The following is a 25,543-nucleotide window of genomic DNA, read 5'->3' on the forward strand; positions in this document are numbered from 1 at the left end:
GGGAGCTGGTGTCACGTTAGTTATCGTAAGACAAACAGAATCTAACTTATTATCTTTTTGAATATTAACAGCAACGAAATATTGTAGTAATCACTGTGCAGAGCAGCATCTGGACCCTGCAACCATTGTGTCTTTTCATTGGCCTTTTGGGAAATGAAATATTTACCCCTTCCTCCCACGAATTGTTTTATCACAGCAATAGAGAAGCAGACTGGGACAGGGGGTTGGTCGACTTGTAGAGGAAATATTTGCTGGAGTATTGTGGAATACGGGTGACATTTCAATAACAAAAATCGGGGTTATTTAGGAGGACTTCATTAGAAGTGACGCAGTTGAGTCACATTCCCAATCCAAAGATATTTTACATGTCTCAGAGGAGGAGGAAGGGTAGAGAGGATGCCGTCCTACTGAGAGGTTGGACAAGGCACCAATGCCTACACTTTGGTTCTAGGGGACTTCAGCCAAGTAACGTGCAAGAGGCTGAAACAGGTCTGGAATTTAAATGTGTAGGTTAAGCGTCACAGACGGAAAAGGCAAGAGACAGGGCAGCGAGGTAAGGGGAAGGCATTCTAGAAGCCACCGTGTTTTCTGGGGGTTGGCAGACATCTAGAGCTCTGATACTCAGGCTCCAGGGGGGCTGGTCATCACATTATGGTCACCCCTTGATGGCAACATTCCTCAAGAGCAAATTAACTTCAAGTTTTAATATGCTTGCCAGAAGTATCCTTTAGAGGTTCATCCAGGTAATGGGAGAAACAGGCTGGCACTTCTGATAAAGTGTAAGGAAGGAAAACAGTTTCTATTTTCCATTTCTGTCCAAGAGTTAGCGGTAAAGACAGGAGGGCGGGGCTGGGGAGAAAGGTCCAGCCTCAGAATCAACAAGGATGCCATGGGGTTTTATTTGTTTCTGTTTATTTTTTGTTTGTTTTGAGCGCCATCTAGTCGCCAATGTTTTCAGACTAGTATATTATGTGAACAGCTGAGTAAAAGCAAGGGATCCTGGGCTCTGCTTCCTTAAGTCCAGACTATACAGCCCTTGGTGGGGTGTGAGGTGGGGCTGGCTTTGTAGTTAAAGCACTTGCCTTGCAGGCATAAAGCCCAGAGTTTGGTTCCATTCCCAGAAACGCACAGGGACGCCCCGTGGATGAGACAGTCCCTTGAGAGCCTCGGAGGAGGCAGGAAATCCCCAGAGCGTGAAGGCTGGAGCGGGGAGCTCTGGGTTTGATTGAAAAAACCCACCTTGATGAATAAAAAGGAAGGGCAATTGAGGATGGTTCCTAATGCATGTGCGCTGATAGGCGTGTACACACACACACACACACACAAGCACGCACACACGCACGTGCACACGCTTAGGTATAGGCTGCAATGACTGGCTTTTTAGACAACCGTCCCAGGAATACTCTCAGGCGGGCATACGGCCCGAGCGTCATTCTTTGGAATGCACTACCCACGTTAAAACACAGCTCCTTGCTTCTTTCTGCACGGCATTAGTTCTGGAAAGCAAGCCCCTGTCACACACCATTTGGCTAGAGATAAATGAACACCACCCACTGGGAGACCTGACCTCCCATGTCCGGGGGCCACTGAATGGCAGCTCACTAACCTACCCAGAGAGGCTCACCCTGGTCTCAGAAAGCCCACCTCAGCGTTCTCCCGGCTCTTACCTCCTTCGGCGACAGTATAGAGATGTAGTCTTCGTATATAATCCTGGCCTTCTCTTCAACGACTTTTTTGTTCTGCTCTTTCTTTAAGTCTTCGCAGGCTAGCCAGAAGAGGAGGTTCTCCTCGCTGTATTCTGTTCGGAGGAACTCTCGGAAAAGGTTTCTTCCTGCAGGAGCCTTCATCATCTTGTCAAAATTTTGAGACCAGGACTTGACCTCGTCTGCAGTGGGGTTTTGGCTGCGGAGACAGAATGAAGCCATCAGAAGCAGCTTCCACCTGTGGTGCCAGCCGAGGAAGGGCGGGTGGTTTTCAAGTCCTAGTCACGTGCTGCCCTCTAGTGGTCGTGTTTCGCTATTGCGCCTGGCTTGATCTAGCGAGCAATCTGAGGGACTGAATCAGTCCTGAGCCTTGGCAAATGACCCCTGGGTGCAAAGACAGCCACGGGAGCTGAGGTTCAGAGCAGTAAGGAGGTAGATACCACATGACCATGGCTGTTTTAAAGAATCCTGCAAGTGGTGATGTTTCTTAGCTTTTTCTTGTAAATGAACGGGAGGTTTTCTCTCTATCTTGTTTGCATTGGTTTAACCATAACAGAGAAAGAGTTGACTTTTCACCTCTGGTACCCACGGCTTATTATTTACACAATCTGAAATAAGAATATGTTTTGTGCACTTTATCCCCAATGCTCAAAATATTCCTTGGAAAGCAGAGGACTAAGAACAGCGTGAGGGATTTTCTGGATAACTATATATAATACAGATCACCATTGCCAAAACCACTAGTCACCGACCAATTCGCCCTCACACCAAAGAAGGAGAAGCACAAAGCTTGGAGTTTTTTTTTTTTAATGATCCAGAATCTTAGCTTTTGGTTCAAAATATATTTGGTTAGGAGGGGTATTATTATTTTATTATTAGTTTTTAATATATAGCCAGGTCTCTTAAATAGACTTGCAGCTGTCCCATAATATCTGAAGCTTTCCATTTACCTACAATATTAAATTTGGGGCTGGGGAATGCTTCAGTGGGTAAACCCGAGTTTGAATCCCCAGCCCCCATGTAAAATCCAGGTAAGGGGATGTGCTTCAGACAGGTAAGGGGTAGTGTTTCATACCCCTTGTGCTTGGGGTAGGGGATGGAGATAGCCAGGTGCCAGGCACTCACAAGCACGTAAGTCTAGCAAAACTTTGAGCTCCAGGGTCAGTGAGAGACCCTGCTTTAAGAAGGTGGGCGTGCATGGTATGATAAAGGAGGTCACTTGGTGCTCCCTTTTCACGGGAGAGCACACCCGCACACATGTGCACATACACATCCATAAAACACGAACCTACACGTGCCCACACTCACTCTCAATGAAAATTAAATGTACAGCTGTCTAACGTCACAGCGAAATTCATATTGAACTTCCATGAAAGGCAAAAGAGGAGGCATTTACAATGATGTGAACCACCAACTTATAATTAGGTTGTCGCCCCTAAAATCACGTTTCGATTCCTCGTTTTGGAAAGACACGGTTGAAGTCTGTTGTGGTGGCTATAAAACCAGGAACTGGCTAGCTGGCTGTTTTTCCTGGTTGATTTTGGTAATCCAGTGTGTGTGTGTGTGTGTGTGTGTGTGTGTTTGTGTGCACGTGTATATGTGGTGTGTGTATGCACATATGTATAATCATGTTCCTGTGTATATGCGGATGTGCATGTGTGTATGTGTGCATGTGCATATGTGTGTATGTATGTGTGCAGTAATGTCCATGTGTGTAGTATGTAATGTCCATGAGTGGGTGTGCATGTGTGTTTGTATGCATGTATGTGTATATATGTATATATATGTTATGCATGTGTGCAGTTGTGTGTATGTGCCTATGTGTGCATGTGGTGTTCAGATTCCTATAAAATGAAGACACAATTTAAAAATATTTCCAGTCAAGAGAAGTAAAAGTAAGCCATTTTCTGCAGTCAGTTCAATAAATGTTATTTAACTAGCAGAGAAAGATAAACTTAGACATTGCTTGACTTTGTAGCATGGTCAAAACTAATTGCAATCATCAGTAAGATCTTCCAGGCTGAATGCTGAGCTGCCGTTCCTTTCTGAGCCCCACAGGGGTGATGCTTCACACGGAGTGGGGGCGGGGGGGCGGGGACAGTGGCACCGACACACAGAATGGTTGGATGGACTTCAGCCCAGCTGCCGCACTCACCATTCCTCTAGGACCTGGATGTTCTCCATTTTTGTGGTGTGGGAGGGTCTCCCCGCAGAGTCTCCTCGCTCCTCATTCCTGACGGTGAGGCTGAAATGAAACACAGGTAATAGGAATGAAGCTGAGGCTGGAAGAAAAGGTTCCAAGTCACTGTGACCCAGAACAAGAGGTTGGGGACTAGGACAGCCCTGTGTGTTCCATTAGAACAAGAAGAATCACTGATTAAGGTCAACTGTAGCTTAATGGTGCCTTGTGATAGAGACCAGGGTTAAGGGGAAAATGAAAGAGAGAGAGAGAGAGACAGAGAGAGACAGAGAGAGAGACAGAGAGAGACAGACAGAGAGACAGAGAGACAGAAAGGGGGAGAGAGAGAGAGAGAGAGAGAGAGAGAGAGAGAGAGAGAGAGAGAGAGAGAGGTGTCCCGTAGATGCCAAGGGCAGGTGGGATGGTTCCAGGGCTGTTGGTTAGAGCACCTGCCCAGTGATGACTCAGTGGTCCTTCCTCGACAGAAACTCAAGTTCCTGAGTTTAAACAAACAAATGGATATTTCTGTCCAGAAGATGACAGGCTTCTTGGGGACCCATCAGGTGCAAGCAAAGGTCCCATAGCATCTCTTCCATTGGCTCATTGACTCATGTACAACCAACAGTGATGGAAGTTAGCTTTTAGTGACACCATTCTCTCTATGTTAAAGGATACTATCTCCATTGTATAGGTAAGGAAAGCAAAGGTCAGAGTGGTCTTAGTTGGTCAAAAACAGAGCGTAGCTGTATGCTATGGCTTGAAGCCTGTAACTCTACATTTTTACTGAGTGCCTACTATATGCACCAGGCCTTCTGTTAGGTACAGTCATTGTTAACCACTAAATATGGCCGCGGTGGAAAGGAAGCCTGTGAGGTCGGGGAGGTAACCCATGAGATGTTCTTCTCAGCCTAGAAAGTCTGGCTAGCGAAACTGAGAGACAGTGTCTCGTGAATAGAGTCGTGACTCTCAGATTGTGGGAGGGAAAGGTAGAGAGAACATAGAGTAGAGAAGAATTTAAAGAGTTCAGGTTCCGCAGGGTGGTGGTGGCATAAGCCTTTAATCCCAGCACTCAGGAGGAAGAGGCAGGCGGATTTCTGTGAGTTCGAGGACAGCCTGGTCTATAGGGTGAGTTCCAGGACAGTCAGACCTACACCGAGAAACCCTTTCTCAGAAACAAACAACCAAAAAGAGTTCAGGTTCCTACCAGTGAGTCTAAGCTACCTTTGAGTCTGACTAGATAGGAAAATTAGTCGGCAAAAGTACATCCATTGGAGAGAAGAGACTAATCAGCGTCGGGAAGGACCCTTTAATACAACGAAAAATAAATAAATAAAACTTAATAAAGAAGTAAGGTACTCCCAACCTGGGAGGCAGTGGCCAGCTTGCTGAAATAGAGTCATGGGAGAATGTAAACCTCTGAAAAAAAAGTGGCAGAGTCCAAAAACTCCGGAACGCTGGCTGCGTCCAAGAGGCACCGATCCTGGCAACATTCCAAGGACTAGAGCGACAGAGGCTTCGGTGCAGCCTGGGGCGAGGGGCTGAGAGAAAGCAGCAGCGCTCAAGTTAGCCCAGCGTGTTGGCACTAGGGATACGCTTGATGTCCAAGGTAGCCCAGGAAATTGCGGCCTTCGTTACCGCAGTCCTAAGATTCGTCGCTTGCTCTTTGAGGGAAGGTGTTCCTGGAATCTGAGCGGCTGTTTGGGTGAGACACACCGCCGACATTACGCTGTGGCATTTCCCCCACATATATCAAATATGCACCTTTTGTGACTTTTACAAAAGCTCTCATTGAGACCGGAAGTTCCTCATTTCCACGCAGTGTCCCAGAGAAGGTACCACACAAAACACAGGTCATCGCTCACTCGGTGGAACACATCTTGGAAACTGCTTTCCTCTGGGCCTCCGCCGCAGGCAACAAATCTGGAGTCCCTGTGCGTGAATCACACGCTTCCGAGCATAAATCCTGGCTCTTGTGTCTGTTCCTGCCATGTTTACAAACATCTCAAATGCCGCCATATTAGAGCCATCAGTATGAAATATTGGATTCTGTTTACATCCTTCGTTTCTACAGATGGTAAAATATGGACACACATTTGGACTAAAACTAGTTGTGACAGACATTCAGTAAATGCTTCACTGTTCTCCACGGGTGCCGCTTTTTAATTTAATACTGGGCACAGCCTTAGCTTTCGATTAAAAAAAAAACACAAACTTAAGCAGTGGTAACAGAGGCACTTAGTACAAGAATCCTCAGAGATAGTCGGGGTACACTAGCCAAAGGGGTGATTTCTGGGCTTGACCGAGAGACTCTGCCTCAAAGAATAAGTTGGAAAGTAGATTTCTGATATTAACCTTCCTCAAGTCTGTGCATGTGTGTGCTCTCTAGTGCAAACTTGCCTACATGCGCGCACACACACACACACAGAGGAAAGAAAGATTAGTCACAAGAAATGTCATCTAGAGCTCGAGATGGAGAAAACGAGGGTGAAATCGTTGCTGGTCTGGCTGCCTGCCTGTCCAGAGACCGTCTCTCCCTTTCCCTTGGCTCTGCCCTAAGGACTCATGGGCTTGGGACTGTTTTTGAAGGCAATAAATTATGACTCATATTTCTACTCTAACCTTCTCAGTATTCTGTATGTTTGAAAAAGTTAAAAAAGACCACCCCCCTTCACTAAACATAAGAGTTGTGAGATCTCAGAATGATGTGTGTGTTAACTGCCCATTGGACAGGTTCTAGAATCGCTGGGGAGATGGGCCCCTGGGCATGCCTATGGGGGTTATATTGACTGTATTAGTTAGCCTAAGGAGACCCAACTTGATGGGCGGTGGGACTAAGAATCTTGTAGGGGGTTCTAGACTATATAAAATGGGGGAAGGGAGTTGGACATTAAGACATGTTCATTGCTATTTCTTGACTGCGGATGTGATGTGGCCAGCTGCTTCAAGCTCCCGATATGTTGATTACCCTGCCATGATGGACTACACCTCGATTTGTAAGTCAGAGTCAACTGCTCGCTCCTTAAGTTATGTGGCTTTTTTTTCCTTCTTCACTTTCAGGTTGATAACAGTTGAAATAGACATTTCTGCCTTCTGATCTAAGACACAAAGAGAAGGAGACGCACCTACCGTGCTCCCCTGTGGGGCTCTCCATCAAAGTCTACGCACTTCAGGGGCATGGAGTCTCAACAACCCAGGCTATAGCTGCAAAAGCAATCATGGAGACTCGCTAGAGATTCTCAGGCCTGGTGACCTCGGGATGGGAGGAAATACGTCTAGTACATTTCAGAGAGCAAGACAAGTGGGCTTTGCGTATGGATGGTGGATTGATTGCAGAGCAGCGTGAATTGTGGTGGAGGGTGAGGGGGTGAGGGGTAAAGAGGTGGGAGGGGCGGGGAGAAACGCCTGGAGCTGGAGGCGGCTTTCCTCGCCCTTTATAAGAAATAAAGCACTCTCCATTTTGGAAGGCGGTCAGCTGCTGTAAGAAAACAATCAGTGCTTAGAAACAAGGCTTTGAGAAAGTGGTAAATATCATGAAACCTTCGCAGTAGCCATGGTGATGCTCAGATCGCAGATGATCACACGTATTTATGTAAAATGCGGTGAGGAATGGGTAAAGTGCACAGATTTAGCCCACAGTGACAGCAAAGCTCCGGAAGGGCACCACCCTCATCAGGGATCAGGGACCAGCACCTTTTCATTTGCAAGGACAGAGGTGCTCAGGCCGACTCACACACTGCCCTCAACCTCAGCAAGCTGGGGCCGACATCCTCTGACTTCCTGTCTCATGCGAGCTTTGCTTGGCAGCATGACCACTGCCTCTTCTTAGAAAAGCTGTCCTGGATGTTTTACCTTTTCAGTTACTCACAGAAGTGGCCCGGTCTTAGAGAAAATCTGTGGGAGGGGCATATCAGAGTGCTAAGGGCATTTGTCCACAACACCGGGCACACAGAACACAAACACACACCAGACACAAACAACACTACAGTCTCCACACAAACCCACACCCACCCCAGAACACAGCACACTGAAACAATAGCAAACGAAGCACAAACACACCGAAGTCAGACAGAGGCCAAGGATGCCTTCAGTGTCAGGCAGAGTTCAGTTTTAAACTGGGGATGTGAACATCTCCACGGCCATGTTTGTAATATAGCTTGGTTTTCAATGGCATGTAGGGAACAGACAGTTTGAAATTCATGTCTGGAACTGTCATGCACCACATATGTATAATTTTGGTCTATTTAATGCAATGTTAAAGAAAACAAAGTTGCTGGGCTTGAAGATGTCGACCAATGAGTGGAACGCTTGCGTAATGTGCATGAAACCCTACGTTCAATTCCCAGAGCCACACAAAACCAGGCATGGCGGTGCAGGCTTGCGGTTCCATCACTAGGGATGGGAAGGTTGGAGAATCAGAGGCCGAAGGTCAACCTCAGCTTGTTCAAGGTCAACCTAAGCTCTGTAGACCCAGTCTCAAGAGGATCAACCAATCACAACATACCACATCACAAAGAGTCTTACTTTTTACAATCGTATATTATGTAATGAAATAAGACTTCATTCAGCTTTTTGTTGCTGTTATGATTGATGTTTAAATATCTGGAGTAAGAGCACATGCTATTTAAAGTTGCTTCCACTAGATGGCTATGTTTCCTTTAGAAATACAAGGTTAAGTCAGAAGAAAGACCAAAAAATCTCTCTGAGAGCAATTACGCTTTTTGGAAAAATAAATATTCTCTTTCGTGTAAGACATTTAGATGATTCTGCTATTCAAAGGTCTTTGATAAATAGTTGTTTAGGGTTTTTTTTCTTTTTTTGTAGATGTATTAACCAAGATGGAAGGGGAGAGTAGATTTTCACCTTGAGCTCTGTTCAGAATGAATACTCCCTGGACCAAAGTCACTTGGTTTTGAAATATTTTTGTCTTAAAAGATGCTGGCATTGCTGGGCATGCTGGTGCACACCATTACTTACTGTGGGACAGTAGTCTTGTTCCCTGTAAAGATTTGTCACTTGTACTGGTTTAATAAAATGCTGATTGGCCAGTAGCCAGGCAGGAAGTATAGGCGGGGCAACCAGTACAGAAGAATTCTGGAAAGAAGAAAGGCCAGTCTGCAGTCATCACCCAGACACTGAGGAAGCAAGATGAGAATTCCTCACTGATAAAAGGTACCAAGCCATGTGACTAACACAGACAAGAATTATGGACTAATTTAAGCTGTAAGAGTTAGTTAAGAGGAAGCCTAAGTTAAGAGGCCTGCAAGTTTATAATTGATGTAGATCTCTGTGTGTTTCTTTGAGACTGAACAACTGTGGGACCGGGTAGGACAGAAACCTCTGTCAATAGTTACTCCCAGCATTCACTTGGGAGGCAAAGGCAGGTGGATCTCTAAGTTCAAGTCTAGCCCAGTCCCAGAGCAAGTTCCAGGAAAGCCAGCTACAAGGAGAAACCCTGTTCTGAAAACAAACAACAAAGATAAAATGATACTGGCATACTCTTATTAGCATCATCATTCTGTATTGTGTATGGGTATGGGAAATAGTCACATATACTCAGAGAGGGTTTTAGCTAACAAAGGGTGGCTGAAAGCATATATATATATATGTATATATATACACACATATATATTTATGAATATATATATGTAAATTTTATATGCTTTAAAAGAGCCATCGTGAGAGTAGATTCTCCACATCACTTCAAAGCTTGAGCATGAAAATTTCTCCATTCATAGCTTGACTGGGACTTCCCAGTTTCTATGACTAGGATTTCCTGTGGAATGGAAGTGGGGAACATCACTGGGGATACATATGATTGGCAATAACAATGTTAAGCTGCAGGGAAACGTCGGGGCTCTATATGGAATTTCTGGGGCTCTGAGGGTTTTCTGCCAGTGTGGTGCACCCTTCAAGAAGATTCTAGTTATCAGAGAACCCAAGAGCAAAGGCACAGTGAGAGAGAATGCAGAAATGTTATTGGCTACCTCAACCGGCAACGTGCTAAGGAGAGCATTGGCAAGCACACAGTGGTCAAATCCTACTATGTCCGGAAAATCCCTTGTACACTGAGATTAATGAGGTCAGAATAACTTTAGTTAAGGATTATTCATGTGAAGATTGTACAGTAAAAGGTGTACACAAGTGCTGGAAAATATAAAACTCTTGCTATACAAACCTGAGGACCTGATTTCCAGCCCCAGCACCCATATAAAAATGTGGTACAGAGTTGTAACCCTGGTACTAGGGAGGCAGTGGTCAGGGGACTCCATGTCCTGCCATGATGTGGGAGTGTCATATATCAATCTGTTGATTTCATTGGTTAAGTTATAATAAACCAACTGCTTGGCCTCAGCTTAGAACATAGATGGGAGGAGTAAACAGAATAGAATTCTGGGCAGAAGAGGAAGTGAGGTCAGACTCTGCTCGGCTCCCGGAGAGACTCTGCTCTCCGGATCACAGACGCCATGCTCAGCTCTCCCGGGTAGATGCGATAGCTCTGCTCTCTGAGGCACACGTGATGAAGATGGATGTAGGCTAGAATCTTCCTGGTAAGCGCACCTTGGGGTGCTTACACGCATTATTAGAAATGGGTTAGTCCAGGTGCGAGAATTAGCCTGTAAGGGCTAGAGTTCATGGGCCAACAGTTCTTTAAATGAATACAGTTTGTGTGTTGTTATTTCGGGCATGAGCTAGCCAAGCGGCCGGGGTGTTGGGGACGCAGCCCCGCCGCTTCATATTTCAACACTGCCAGGCTAGCCTCATTGTGGAGCATGCAGTGGTAAGTTGTGTTTCAACAGACAAGTCAGAGGGTTATTGAGGGATGCCAACTGAGGTTTATCTCTGGTCTTTATCTCTGCACATGAGCATACGTGTAGGTTCACACACATGTGAACATATGTGTGTGTACGCATACACAGATTTGTTTATGTTCTTACTCACATCTTACTAGAGAAGAAGCTGAAGCTCAGAGCGATTGGGAGACTTGTCAAGAGCTTCATGTTTACATGTGATAAAAGAGACATACCAGACCTGCCTAATCCCAGACTGCCTAGTCTTCTCATGTTGTATCCTGAAAGTCAGCTTTTTTAAGGGAAAAAAAAAATATCTTGAGAATTTTTGTGTTGTCTTTGAATGTGACAGGGCAGCTTTTATTCAGAAGGAAACACTCGGCGCTACCCTTGTTCTGTCACTTATAGGATGAATAATTGGGATGGTTCCATATTTTTATGAAATATATATGGTTTTATTAAAAAATAATGGTAAACATTTGCCTTCCACTTGGCAACCGATGCTGTCATCTGTGAGAGGTATGTTCATATATATTGATATCAAAACAAAGATATATGTGATGATTAATATTGATTATGAATTTGACACCATTAAGAATTACGTAGATGACATCTCTCTGCAGTTGCCTGTGAGGGAACGCGTGGATTAGGGCAACCTCTGGCCACACTCGTGAGAGATTCTCCTGATGAGGTTTGTTCACATAAGCAGATCCATCCTAAAGGCAGGCAGCACTATTCCCTAGGCTCAGATCCTCAGCGACTAAAGGGAGAACCAGTGGAGCCCCGGCCTTGCTCCCCCTTTGCCTCCTGACTGTGGTGCAATGAACCAGCTACCCCGAGCTCCTACTGCCAGGACTTCCCTGCAATAATGAACCATACTTTGAACTATGAGCAAAAAAAAAAAAAAAAATCCTTCCTACGTTGCTTTAATTATGGCATTTTTTAAAAATCACACTGACTGTCTTAGTTTCCTTTCCTGTGGCTGTAGTTAAACTATCCCAACCAAAGCAACCTAAGGCAGGAAGAAGCTCTGTCCACCATTGCTGGGAGCTCAAGACACAAGAAACTTGACGCACCCAGACACATGACTTCCACAGTCAAGAGTGGAGAGCAAGGAATTGATGCAAGCAAGTGTTTTAGCGAGTTTTCTCCTTTTTATTCAGTCCAGAACCCCAAGGCTAGGGAAAGATGCCACCCAAAGTGGGTAGTCCTCCTATACCAATTAATGTAATTAAAGCAATACCTTGCAGACATCCTCCTGAGTGATTCTAGTCTGCACTGAGTTGACAATTGAAACTAACGTCACAACAACAGAAATGGACGAAGACAGTATGGGCGTCACTGCATTTATCACAGAACTATTTCAGCAGGGCAATTATAGTGTAAACCTTATTTTCACCAAAATTCAATGTCTTACCTAACAAGGAGAAGAGGCAAAATACTTGAAAGATACTTAAAAATACTTAAAATATTAGGCAGTTTGCAAAGGTTAACCAGACCTCAACCATGAAAGAAAGCAGGTTAGGTAGGCCCTAAGAAAGAAAGAAGAGTTTTAATGGGGATTGAATTTCCAATTGTCTTGGTCATGGAATAATTTACTTTAAGAAAGAAATGGAAGTCCAATTTCCCTCACACTGACCATTTTGCCCCAAAGGGTCACAGAGTCTCTGAACATTTAAAGAGAGTTCACTTTTTTCACTGTGCTAACAGATTTTCTCGCTCAACTTCCTCCTCCTTGCTCACCTTAGGGAGAAAATTGGTTCTCACAGAATTCACCAATAATTGTTGGTCAGCCAGATCAGAAAGTTCTGTGGGTGTGTCTCTGTAAACTCTCTCAGGTGGTCTTATCTTTGGGCCACGTGAACAGCTCCCACTCTTTTTTTTTTTTGCTGTTTCGCTGTAGGCCTGTCCTGAGCTTTCTGAGCACACTGGGGCCATCATGGCTCTCCTCTCCTGGACACTGAATCCTAATGGTTTCTAGGTTGTCACCATTCATATTGACTAAGCCTACAGGTTTCAAATTTGTTCCACAACTAACACATGGGTGCTGCAGAGAAGGCCATGGAAGGCATCATCTTATCTTTGAACTAAACAACTTCCTCCTCTTTCATCTGACAGTTTCATCTTTCAAAAAATTTGACTACGTACTCATTCATCTCCTGTATTTGCCTATAGTTTGTTCTCTTCTCCTACAACCTGGCGATTGAACTCGGGGCCTCTAGCTTGGTGGCAGGTGCCTTTACCCACTAAGCCATCTCACCAGTCTATTGGTCTAGGATGCTAGGCTTCCTTTATGGTGAGTAACATTTGAGGCTGTCCTCAGAGGGGCCTGCCTTTCCACGACACACCCACTGTCCCCTTTTCCCTGCCTTCAGTGGGCCCTACTCTGCATGTTGCTCTCTCTGGTACCCAGTACCGTGCTCTAAGGACCTCCACAAAGGCCACTTCTCCCGCACATGTTGCAGGGTAAGGCGGCGGCGGGGAGGGGCATCGGGAGCCTCTGAGGCTGTGCCATCTGATCTCTCTCCCGCTACTTTCCTCTCATGGCACTGCCTACTGCACAGACTTCTCTCTTCCTGTCCCCACCTCAGGGTCCTCCTGTCATAGAAATCACAGTGCTGTCCCCAGTCTTTGTTCTGTACTGAACTAGCTGACATACAGAGGAACTGTCTTAGCTCCCAAGGTGGCTCCCTCCTTACTGAGCTGACTCAAGTTAACCATCTTTCTTCCGCTATTATTGTGTCATTGCGACCCCTTTACTCTCCTAAATATGCTCTGCATGATAAGTTAATCCACTATTTCATTTCTTCCTTTTGCATCTTTCCACTGGAAACCTAAATTGTGTAATGTGAAACTTAGAAAATATTCATCCTGGGGCTGGAGAGATGGCTCAGAGGTTAAGAGCATTGCCTACTCTTCCAAAGGTCCTAAGTTCAATTCCCAGCAACCACATGGTGGCTCACAACCATCTGTAATGGGGTCTGGTGCCTTCTTCTGGCCTGCAGGCATACACACAGACAGAATATTGTATGCATAATAAATAAATAAATATTAAAAAAGAAAATATTCATCCTTAAAGGATTCATTCATTTTTATTTTATGTATGCGATTGTTTTCTCTACGTATTTATACTACACTGACTGTGTGCCTAGTGCTCACAGGAGCCAGAAGAGGGCGCCAGATCCCCTGGGCCTGGCGTTCTGGATAGTGGTGAGCTGCCATGTGAGTGCTGGGTGCTGAAGCAGGGTCCTTTGCAAGAGCAAGGAGTGCTCTCAAAGATGGAGCCATCTCTTCCACAGAAAAACACTTTTTTTTTAAAAAAAGAGAGTGAAATTTCAAAAAAAGGTAGGGAGACTATATCTGTAGTGGACACAGGTCAGCTTAGGTTTTATTCCGACACCTTCATGATAGACAGGAACCTATTAAGTCTGTTTTAGATGTGATCGGAGGCAGCTAAAATACTGAGCTCCTTCAAAAGCTAACCTGGTAATCAAACCAAGTACTGGTGCCTGGATTGTCTAATGACTCTGCTCGTTGTCACCATGGAGACAGGGTGAACTTGGTGAATGAGTGTTGATGAGATAAAACCATACCAACAATGGATAATCAATCGACTGTAACCTTGTGATTTAATGAATGGATGCTGCATAGACGGTCCCGAGACCTTCCGCCCACTCTTTGGCTTGTGTCCATCGCCTATGAAAGCTATGATCCCCTGGTAGCTAAACTTCACATAGCTTATAGGAGCTATTGGAGAACTTTTCCCATGTCACTGTAGGATGGCGTCTCAAGCCAGGACCTCAGTATAAGCTATGTTCACGATGAGTCTGTCATAAGTGCTGGGTAGAGAAAATCATTTCAGAGGAACAGGTTATTCTTCATGCGAGATGAATCAGCTCTCCGAGGGCGACAGGTACACCGGAGACACTTGCTCATTGCAGCTCTAATGAGATCACTCAGCTTGCATGCTGCGAGTCTCGGTATTTCCAGGGAGAGGTTTCTTCACCATGGTGCAGACTTGGGTTTTTGTTTTCCTTTGCAAAAAATATCCTTTGGCTTTGGAAGCATGCATCTTAGTATTTCCATTGGCAGGGAGCTCAGGGGTGACAGCATCGGGGGATAAAATAGCACATTCTTTTTGCACTGTTTTGAATTACAGAGGCTTGGTACTTGTTAAAAGTGGAGGGAGGGACAACCGAAAGCATGTTTATGAAGGTCTCAACACTTGCTTAGTGAGATCTATCCCACGGTCTGAGAATTCTGGAAACGGATGTGTCTGGAAGACAGTTTTAGTTTCAAAGGACTAGTTACTTTACTAAATTTATTCTGTGACCAATCTTTCCTCTAAAAAAATCTAGTGTCACTGGCCAAATCTGGTGAGCAATACCCCAAGTAGCATTCGAGACCGTGAGTTAGACTGGGAAAGTTGTATTGATCAGTGGTTCGTATCCAATCTGGGAAGGAAAGGTTTGCAAGTATCATATGAATGGGCTCTAGTCAGTGCACTGCAGATTAAAATGCCTGCCATCTAATCTCACCTCTATAGCAGGCATGTTTCCAACCTATGCAATTAAAAGACATATTTCCATCATCATTTTTTTTTTGGTGAAGATAGTTTTGTTTCTTATTTTGGCCTCTAGCCTTGGGGGATATTAATTCATCATAGCAGGGAAGCGTCTTCTGTGGAGATTGGACCTTGTGGTGGCTGCCCCCTTCATAAGGGCAGGCAGGAAGCAGAGAGGGATGCAGACTTGAATCAGGTGTGCAATAGCCCACAGAGGTGCACACCAAGTAGCCCATGCCTGCCCGCTAAGCCTTACCAAAAAGTAAGGCTTTAAAAAAGGTTCAAACCTTTTATCCTTAAAAAGAAAAAGGCAGGGGGTTATATGGCCTCCCCAAATGGCATCTTTAACCGGTGACCAAATGTTCAATCACATGAGTCCTTTTAATTGCAAATGACAATTAATTAATTAATTAAGAATGAGTCCAAGAGAAACTGAAAACAAGAGCCCTAGGATGGCTTCTGTCAAGAAGCGTTTGGATCCTTTATTCTCCCTAGCCATGACCTGACTGTGCTGGCTCATTTTATGTCAACTTGACACAAGTCACAGCCATTTAGAAAGAAGAAAACCATGAATGAGAAAATGTCCCCGTCGGATTGGCCCATTGGCAAACTTGTAGTGAATTTGTTTTTTCTGCCTGATGATTGACATGGGAAGGTCCAGCTTGCCGTGGGAGATGTCACTCCTGGGCTGGTAGTCTTGGGTGCCATAATAAACCAGGCTGAGCAAACTATGAGGAGCAAGCCAGGAAGCAGCACCGCCTGCCCCACCCCATAGTTTCTGCTTCAGCTTCTGTCTCCAGATTCCTCCCTTTCTTGAGTTTCTGTGCTTATTTCTCTCGCTGATGGACTTTTACCTAGAAGTCTAAGATGAAAGATAGTTCCTCCTCAAGTTGCTTTTGGCCATAGTGTTTTATCACTGTCCTGAAAGCACTGAGACACTGGCCATCAATCATCATCAGACAGGTCATGTGAACGAGGGGGAGGGTAGCCCATGACCATTGGGTTCGCATTTTTAATCTTTCTTGCTTGGTGAACACCACTCAAAGCAGGCAGGCATTGAAGAGGAGGTAGCACCCAGTGACTTGGGGGGAAACTAGCCTGGGTTATTTTAATGCAACCTCTGCCATCACGAGAGGTTTGCAGACCATTTGAGCTTTGGCTTTCAGTTCAAAAACACCCGAAAAGCTTTTACCCTGCGACCTTTTTCATGCCCTATACACGGAACTTTTGTGAACACAGGAGTTTCTAGTCCCCAGGGCACTTGCACACATGCTGTCTTGGGTACAAGCTTTTCAGCAGCTCCTATATGTCATACTGTCCCAACAGCAGGCAACGAGAAGCAGCAGGATGTTTCAAAGTGTTCCTCAGTAAAAAGAATCAGTCAGGAGCCCGCTAGCTGAAGAGGCAAGTAAGGGTGGACCTGGAACCTTCAGAAAGCGGTCCTGTCAAAGTGCCCCTTTTCCTGCAGAAAAGGCTCGGTGTGCACAGATTTTGTTCACTGTTCTTTGGGCATTCGTGGTTCATGTCTAAGACAGTTAAAGGATGCACACCTCATTTTCCTAACGTTTCTTCTTGAAATGGAGGACACAAGGGAACAACAGGAGGAACCGTGTTAGGGAAGCAAGTGGCTCTTTCACAAGGCGGCAGTCCCTAGCCGTCACTAGGAGTGATGTCCCACTCTAGACGTGGAGGAGACTGTCGGGAGACCCAGCAGGAATGTACTCTGCACCCCTTCTACCATGAAATATGCGGATAATTTTATAAGGGGGGGGTAAATTATAAAATGAGAGGCGGCTGTCAGTGAAGCACAGATGAGAAACACAAATCTGAAACCAACACTACATTATTTTAAAAGCCCATCGTGGGGAGCTATCGTGAACATTTACATTTGTTCCTAGACATAGAAATTTATTTTTTCAGCCCTTGATTTCCTTAAAAGGAAGCGAAACCCGTCACATGGCAACAGTCCCCATCCGTGGTGACAGCTCTTTCGTGTTTTGATTCCTAACGCTTCTCAGGCTCTAAATCACATTGTTGTCATGGTGCTTTTGTTCTGCCCCTTTGACCTAGCCTGGAAATTTTAAAGAAGATTTCTTTCTTTTTTTTTTTTTTACTTACTCAAAAAAAAAAAGTAAAGCTTGGAATTTTCTTTCCTAAATTCAAAGTACAAAAATAATGAAATTCTGAAAACTTTATGTTTAAAGGACATTTTCATCTGAAATTAAATAAACAAAATTATAGTTAAAGTCCATAATGCAAGGCTATTGAATTTTTGTGCTTTCTGAAAACCCAAATTGCTTCTATCTGGTGGAATGAATAGGAGAAGGGGTGGAGAGTGAAGAGACAGGGGAAGGCGAGGGTTGAATCTACTCAAGATATACACAAAAACATCCTAGTGGAATCTATCACTATGGATGATGAACACAAAGAGTAGCTACCTATCACAGCTTTCATGTCTCATAAATATATAGACTATTATTTTAGGGGCTCATGACCGTGGCTGACAAGAGCAATTCTGACAACTAGATTCTCGTTTCAAGCTAGCTAACACCCCAGCACCCAGCCACGGCTTCACGCTTTGCGGGAGTCTGTTATCACTCCAAAGGTGTTGAAGGCGGATGCAGCTTCCAGAAGCTACTCTGTGTTTGGTGACAACTTGGTGCTTGTGAACGAGCTGAATAATCAAACACCCTAACTCGTTCGTAAACATCAAACTGTCCCAGAGACATAGATGTCTATGAGGCAATGGAATCAAATCTCACGGAGTATAGTTACATACGACATAAAAATGTTTCCAGCAGTGGCAGATCATAGGTAGCGCTGGTCCTTAATCATAATGGAACTTTAAATTCCCTATCTTAGTGAGAACTTAGGCACTGTAGTGTCGTGGTGCAACACACTACCCACTCATCTCCGATGATGGTGTGGACAGTCACCTATCCTGTAGGTCCCACGAGCACGCAGCACATGTAGTTATGTGTAGCACACACTTGCTGACAAATAACTACATTGTTATCCATTTTTGTATTTACTGTAGTGTACTTTTTATTGGTAGAGTGCACTCGTACATACAATGCCACGGGTCTGGAGAGGTGGTTCAGCAGTTAAGAGCCCTGACTGTTCTTTGGAGGACCCATGTTCAGTTCCCAGCACCTACATAGTGGCTCACACCTGTCTATAACTCTAGTTCAGGGGGATCTGATGCCCCCTTCTGGCTTCTTTAGGTACTGCATGCATGTGGTACATATATACACAAAATACCCATACACAAAAATAAAATAAAATAGATGATATCACTCATCAAATTAGTCAAAGGAGCTACACTGACAGCATCCGTCTCCTGCCTACTGAGTTCTCAAGGATCCACATGGAGTGATTGGCCTGCATGATCTACCATTTGTTTGGGTCTAATGTATGATGCTATCTAAAGGAAGAAATGGCCCTGCTTACAGCTTTCAGAATAAATCCCTGTCATTAAAATGACCAATGTCTGTTTATTAGGCATCTAACACAGTGCCGCCCAACTTTAAGGTTATTGTAGTGTATTTTAATTCTGAAAAGAATGAACTGGAACTGGGGAGATGGCTCGGTGGTTAAGAGCACTGGCTGCTCTTCCAGGTGAGCTGGGTTCGATTCCCAGAGCCCACGTGGCAGTTCAGCACCATCTGATGTCCTCTCTGGTCTTTCTTAGCACCATGAGGCTCATGGCACATAGATGTACATGCAAGCAAAATATCCATACACATGAAAGAAAGTTAAAAAAAATCAAAAAACTAAATATTATCAGGCAAATAAAATAATAACTTATTTCAAGAGCACAGCAAAGAGCAAATGAGAAATAGAAGCACATATTTAATACTGTAAAACCGTAGCTGATGTTTATACAGAATTTAGAAAAAAAAATGGTTTATTTTCTGGGATAATTTCTGTGTTGTATCTACATGCTGTTTCTAAACATTCATTATTGTTGTGTGAATATATGATGTGTGTGCATGCTTGTGTGGGTGTTCAGGCATGATTGTTGTATGATTAATGAAAATCCAGAGACAGATATTGGGGTTCATCCTGAAGACCGGAAAAGCAAAGCAGCCAGCCACTGACTTGTACCTCTACGTCAGTCTGAAATGGCAATCCTGCCTCTAGCAAACCTCAGAATGAGACTGAGCCTGAAACCTGTCTCCTCCCATTTTATAATCCTCCCTAGTGCTGGGATTTAAGGCACGTACCACTACCACCCTGTTTCTATGGCAAACTAGTGTGGCCACTGGGGTTAAAGATGTGTGTGTGTATCACCACTGCCTGGTTTGTACAGCTGATCAGCGTGGCTGTCTTACTCCCCGATCTTCAGGCGAGCTTTAGTTATTAAAATACAAATTAAATATCATCACCCATGATGTTGCATCTACGTGCTGCTTCTAAACTTTCATAATTGCTGTGTGTGTATACGCTGCGCGTGTGCCTGCGTGTGTGAAGGAATGGGTGTGCCGTGGCAGGCGTGTGGAGTCAGAAGACGGTCCTACAGGGTTGCTTCTCTGCTGTTACCATGCTGGTTCCAGGGATCAAACTCAGGCCACCAGGCTCACGTGGCAAGTCCCTTTGCCTGCTGTGCCATCTCGCTGGCCCTCCATGCTGGCTTTTTAATTTCGCACTGCACTCTTTGAGCGGATTCTGTTATTACAGTATGCGATTATCCATTACCCGGGGAGCTAAATCCATTAGATGCTCACTCTGTGTCACACGCTCCTCTTAGGACACCGCATGTAGCATCTCATTTAATTTTATAGCCTTATTAAGAGGTATGGGTTTACATTCGTTATCTGACAGGTAAGGCTGTGAGGACCAGAAAGACGAACTGACGTATTACCGGCCACACAGCTGGTAACAAACAAGGACACCAGTTGATCTCTGGCAGTCTGACTTAGAAAGCCCCACACTCTCTCATTAGGTCGTGCATGGGTTAAGACTTGTGCTCGGTAGTCTCTGAGGCAGTGATGAGGACAACATCAATATAACTATGATGGAGACAGCAAGCCCACCTACAACTCTCTTTCCTCCCTCTGAAGTTGAATTCAAATTCATCATGTATGACTTTCCCTAACAGAGAATAATCATCTAGGAAGCAAACTATATATATATATATATTTATATATGTATATATATGTATATATATATATGTATATATATATATACATAAATGACTAGTCTGAGCCTTCCTCATGTCTATAATACCACCAATTCCCTAGATTTCCATCCCATATCAAAGAGTAACTTCAGCGGACGCTGGAAACCAGTGGAGACCATGCACAGGATGACTCAGCCACCTGAGCCTTCTGTCAGATTTTGAAATAGGCCAAGGAGACCTAGTAGCCACTGCTAGGCTAGTAGCTCTCCTGAGAAAATCGGGTCTAGAAAAAAAAAATCCCAGGCTTAGGGTTCGATGGAAAGTTCCAAGTAAGTCTAGTCTCATCTTGAGCTGTCTGGTCCATGGAACTCTCATAGATTTTGAATGGCCTGATTTTCACATTCACTACACTTTGTGAATCTGGACCAGGAAAGAGACTTGAATCGTGGACATTTAGCATAAGACAGAAAACTTGGAGACCAGCTTGTCTTTCTCTTTATGGTTTGATGGGGGGTGGGGGGGGAGAATAAACATATTCTGCAGCATGTCTTTGGTTAAATTGCAACAAAAATCATATTCTTTGGCTCTAATTTCAGACATTTTAGGTGACCTACCAGGAGCAGCTACAGCAGCAGCACCAGCAGAAGCAGCAGGTGTTGTTGGGCCTCTGGTTTCCCGGTGCTGGAGACACAGCCTGTGTTCCTTCATTTTGGGATTGCTGCCTTTTTCTCATTTCAGCTGCTTGGGAACCCAGCTGGCTGAAGAAACACAGAAAATACAAGGTGTGAAAGGCTATCATAAAGGTAACTAGAGGGAAACAATATTAGATACAAGGTTTCAGAAATGGAAAACCCAAAACATTGGAATGCTCTCTTCAAAGAACACTCAGGAGCTGGAGAGTGGCCCAGTGGTTAGGATCACTAGTCAGTCTCTTGCAAGAGGGCCCAGATCAATTCCCAGTACCCTCTAGGGGACTTGTAAACAGCTTGTATCTCCAGTCCCATGATATCTGATGCCCCCCTCTGGCTCCTTTTGGCACTGCACACACATGGTACACATACTCACATGCAGTCAAAATACTCATGCCAGAACCTGGAAACAACCTAAATGCTCCTTGACCAAAGAATGGATAAGGAAAATGTGGTACAATTACACAATGGAGTACTATACAACTGAAAAAAAACACAACAACGACATCTTGAATTTTGCAGGAAAATGGATGGAGCTAGAAAACATCATTTTGAGTGAGGTAACCCTGGCACAGAAAGACAATTATCACATGTACTCACTCATAAAGTGGTTTTTAAACATAAAGCAAAGAAAACCAGTCCACAAATCACAATCCCAGAGAACCTAGACAACAATGAGGACCCTAAGAGAGACATACACAGATCTAATCTACATGGGAAGTAGAAAGTAGAAAAAGACAAGGTCTCCTGAGTAAATTGGAAGCATGGGGATTTTGGGGGAGGGCCAAAGGGGAGGAGAGAGGCAGGGAGGGGAGCAGAGAAAAATGTAGAGTTCAATAAAAAATCAATAATAAATAAATAAATTTTAAAAACACTCATGCAAACAAAATAAATAAATCCAAAACTATTTTTAAAAAAACCTCCAAAGGAATTAAGTTATAGCATCAAAGAATATATAGAGAATGCAGCAAAGACAAAAGCAAAAGACTAAAGCAGAAGAGAGTGGACAAAAGCCGAGGGGAAACACAGAGGTCCCAGCACACATGCTCAACAATATTTTCAGCCTGAGGAAAGAATGAACAGATTGTCAGCGATGAAATATTTTAAGGGGAGTTGGCTGGGGACTTTTCAGAAGAAAACAAAACAATCACACCACATGTCGAGCGGGATGCAGCAAACAAAAACAAACCCACATTCACACATAGGGCGAAACCCAGATTTACAAGGCCAAGAGGGAAAATGTGGATCTAATGACAGAGAAATAACATTTTGATTGAAAGTAATATGTTAACAAACATGGCAATGGTGAGGAATATTATGCTTTCCATATGCTAAGAGAGAATGGACCTTCGATAATTTTATATTCAGCTAAATAAAAACTCAGGAGTGGAGATTATTTCTGACAAACTCAGATATTACCTTAGCCTGCTGGACTTTAGCCATAAGAAAACGAAGTCAATGCCGGGCGATGGTGGCGCACGCCTTTAATCCCAGCACTCGGGAGGAAGAGGCAGGCGGATCTCTGTGAGTTCAAGACCAGCCTGGTCTACAGAGCTAGTGCCAGTACAGACTCCAAAGCCACAGAGAAACCCTGTCTCGAAAAAAAAAAAAAAAACAAAAAAGAAAAAAAAAAGAAAAAAAAAAGCAAACGAAGTCAGAGGAAGGAGCCATGCCACGTTGGTGAGGAAAGCCCTTCTTCCTATGTGTTGCCTTTGGTGGTTAATGAATAAAGAAGCTGGTTTGGCCTGTGATAGGGCAGAGTAAAGCGAGGTGGGGAAAACTAACTGAATGCTGGCAGAAAGAAGGCAGAGTCAGGAGAAACCATGTAGCCCCCCCCCCCCCTAGAGACAGACTCCAGGGATAGAACTTTACCCAGTAAGCCACAGCCACATGATACACAGATTAATGGAGATGGGTTAGTTTAAGATATAAGAGTTAGCCAGTAATGTGCTTAAGCTATTGGCCAAACAGTATTGCAAAATAATATAATTTCTGTGTGATTATTTCTGGAGTCCAGGTGGCCAGGAAATGAACTAACAGCCTCCAACAACAACACCATGTTAACAATTAAGCACTGAAACTGGTTAAAAAAAATTACACTAGACTTAATGACTGGCTAAGATAGAGCCCCAAGTTTCTTTTTTCTTTTTGGAAGAATCAGAATTGAATTTAAAGTTACATAAATTAAGAAAAGGAGACACTGCCCTTCCCTCCTATTGAAACTGATCTTGTAGACATCACAACGTGTCCCCATATCTTTTAATTCAAGACTCTTTTTTTTTCCTTGTTTACTGGACCGTGTTAGGTTGAATGTCAGAGTGTCTCAGTAAAACTCACACTGAAACTTAACTGCTCAATGTGATGGCAGAAGGGAAAGCCCTACTGATGATTGGATCATGGTGGGTCAACCCTTGTGAACTTTCAAATGAACTTCCGATGAGACTGAATTCATCACACGAGTGAGTTATTTTACGTTAGCTTGCCACAGTCTACTCCTTCACATATGACTGACTGCTGTCTGTTTTCTGTCTTGTGTTGACTTTGCATGTGACCTATGGAAACTAAACAGGTGTTGGGGCCCCATCTTCCAACTCTTCAGCCTCTCAAACTTCAAGGCCCAAAGGGAACTTTTTTTTTTATACATTGCTGGGCTCCGGATATTCTGTTACAGTGATGGCGTTAATTACGGCACAGCAGGCCTCTTGATGGAATTCATCATTAAAGTGAACTGGACTTATCACCCCCAAATCCACTGAATTCCTGGTCCCTAGTGTGAGGGTACTAAAAGGCAAGGCTTTCGGGGGTGGTAATCATGTTAGGGGGATAGTGTCCGTGTGAGTAAAATTCCTACCTTTAAATAACAGACCCCAGGACAATTTTTTTTTGCCTTTTTCGATGTGAGGATACTAAGAGAAATCAGGAATTCATCAGAACCTGGCCATACCGGTCCCCAAACACTGATTCCCAGCCCATGAAACCACAATAAACACAGGGCTCTTGTTTATAAACCACGTAGCCCATGGGCATTTGTCACAGCAGTCCCAGTGTGTAAGGTCTGTGCCAATGACTCTCGGAAGTCCTCTCCCTGTTTGCTTTCCTGGGCGCCCTCTCCCTGTTTCCTCTCTCACTCCCCTCTTGCAGGCCAACACTGATTCTCTGTTCTCATCCCCTTCACCTTCAAAGTTAGGATTGACACAAAAATCTAAGCTTAAAACAATCCTGCCATTTGTTTGTTCTCAGATACTTTTGGATATCTGTCAGTCAACACATTTTATTATCTCTTTGACTCTTGGGGGAAGGAAAGCAGAAGGAGCTGTTCCCTCTTTCTCAATGATGCTTGTACCTGTTCCAAACTATGGCTTTCCATCAGGCTATCTGAGGATAGCCCAGGAACCAGGGCAGAGCAGAGAAGAGCTAGTCAAGCAGCCAGTGCACAGTCCCGAATGCTCTCTCACACCAGCCACATTCAGACATGCTTTATTTAGCCTTTATAATAAATGCCGGGAAGGCCTCGATGGAATCCGTATTAATGGTCGCAGCATCCCTATTCTCTCCTCAAGGCCGAAACAAATTTGTTTGCCAGGAAAACCTACAGATTCGGGACAGTGACCTGGGAGGGTTGTTTCTCTGTTTTGTAATATTGTGTCTTTCAGAGAATGTTAAAATTCTGATCTCATTTCCAGCTGTGCATAATTTCGCTCTACTATTTCTCCTTTTCCTTGAGTTCTCTTTGGATCAGATGCAGTGATCAAAATCCTTTTATAGGTTGAAGACCGGGCCATATAAAACAAGATTAAAATTTAAAGGGTAATTTATAAGTTTAAGGATGCTGATTTGGGGCCTCAATGCAGCTCCTTGAAACTAGGACAGGAAAGACGCAGCTTCGTAGCAGCACATGCAATGTCTGGGGTATCTGGAGGATTGTATCAGCCAACTGCATTTTGTTCCGAACAAAACAGATAATGAGAACTGAGAATTCATTAACTGAAGAATATTTTCTAAGAGAAGCTGAGGTACATTTTTTTTTCTGGGGTGGTTAAATACTATGCTCAGTTCTTGTCACTACCATTTATAAAAGACACTGAAACGTGTTCAGAAAACTAAAAGGAGGACTTAGAAAGAAGCTCAGAAATATCTTTTTTAAAGAATTCTATCTTTATAAGAAAGATAAGCATACTCTAGACAAGGAATCATAGCCCAGAATTTGAGATGATGGCATGAAGATGAGAATGTGGATTCGCCTTGCAAAGACCCCAAGAGCTAGAAGATGGACCAGCAAATCAGAGATACTGAGATTTGTCTCATTGGTGGCATGGGTCTCAAGTGATACCTTCTTGAGCCTTCATTTCAAAGCCAAACATATTTGAAGGAGGTTGACTTCTGGAGGTCAGAAAATCACCAGGATGATAAGACTGAAGCGAAAACCTCCCTTGGCTCTGAGGCCACATGTTCACAGTGCAGTTGCAAGGAAGGCAGAGAAACCCTGTCTACGTCAATG

The 25,543-nt window shown here is 44.1% G+C and overlaps 1 protein-coding gene across 4 annotated transcripts in view; it reads right to left on the minus strand.

The window, feature by feature from the left end:
- Positions 1–25,543, minus strand: part of Rgs17 (regulator of G protein signaling 17) — a 90,616-nt gene that overhangs the window by 8,650 nt on the left and 56,423 nt on the right. For all 4 annotated transcript variants that reach the window (XM_050135830.1, XM_050135832.1, XM_050135833.1 and 1 more), the window contains 3 exons: positions 20,971–21,114; positions 3,859–3,948; positions 1,668–1,902 (listed from right to left, as the gene is read on the minus strand). In XM_050135830.1, coding sequence (XP_049991787.1) covers positions 1,668–1,902; positions 3,859–3,948; positions 20,971–21,089 — 444 coding nt within the window. In that variant the 5' untranslated portion in view covers positions 21,090–21,114. The remainder of the gene's footprint in view (positions 1–1,667; positions 1,903–3,858; positions 3,949–20,970; positions 21,115–25,543) is intronic.

Source organism: Alexandromys fortis, unplaced genomic scaffold (assembly GCF_014885135.2).
Source record: "Alexandromys fortis isolate MF-2015 unplaced genomic scaffold, M_Fortis_MF-2015_v1.1 scaffold_23, whole genome shotgun sequence".
NCBI classification, from domain to species: Eukaryota; Metazoa; Chordata; class Mammalia; order Rodentia; family Cricetidae; genus Alexandromys; species Alexandromys fortis.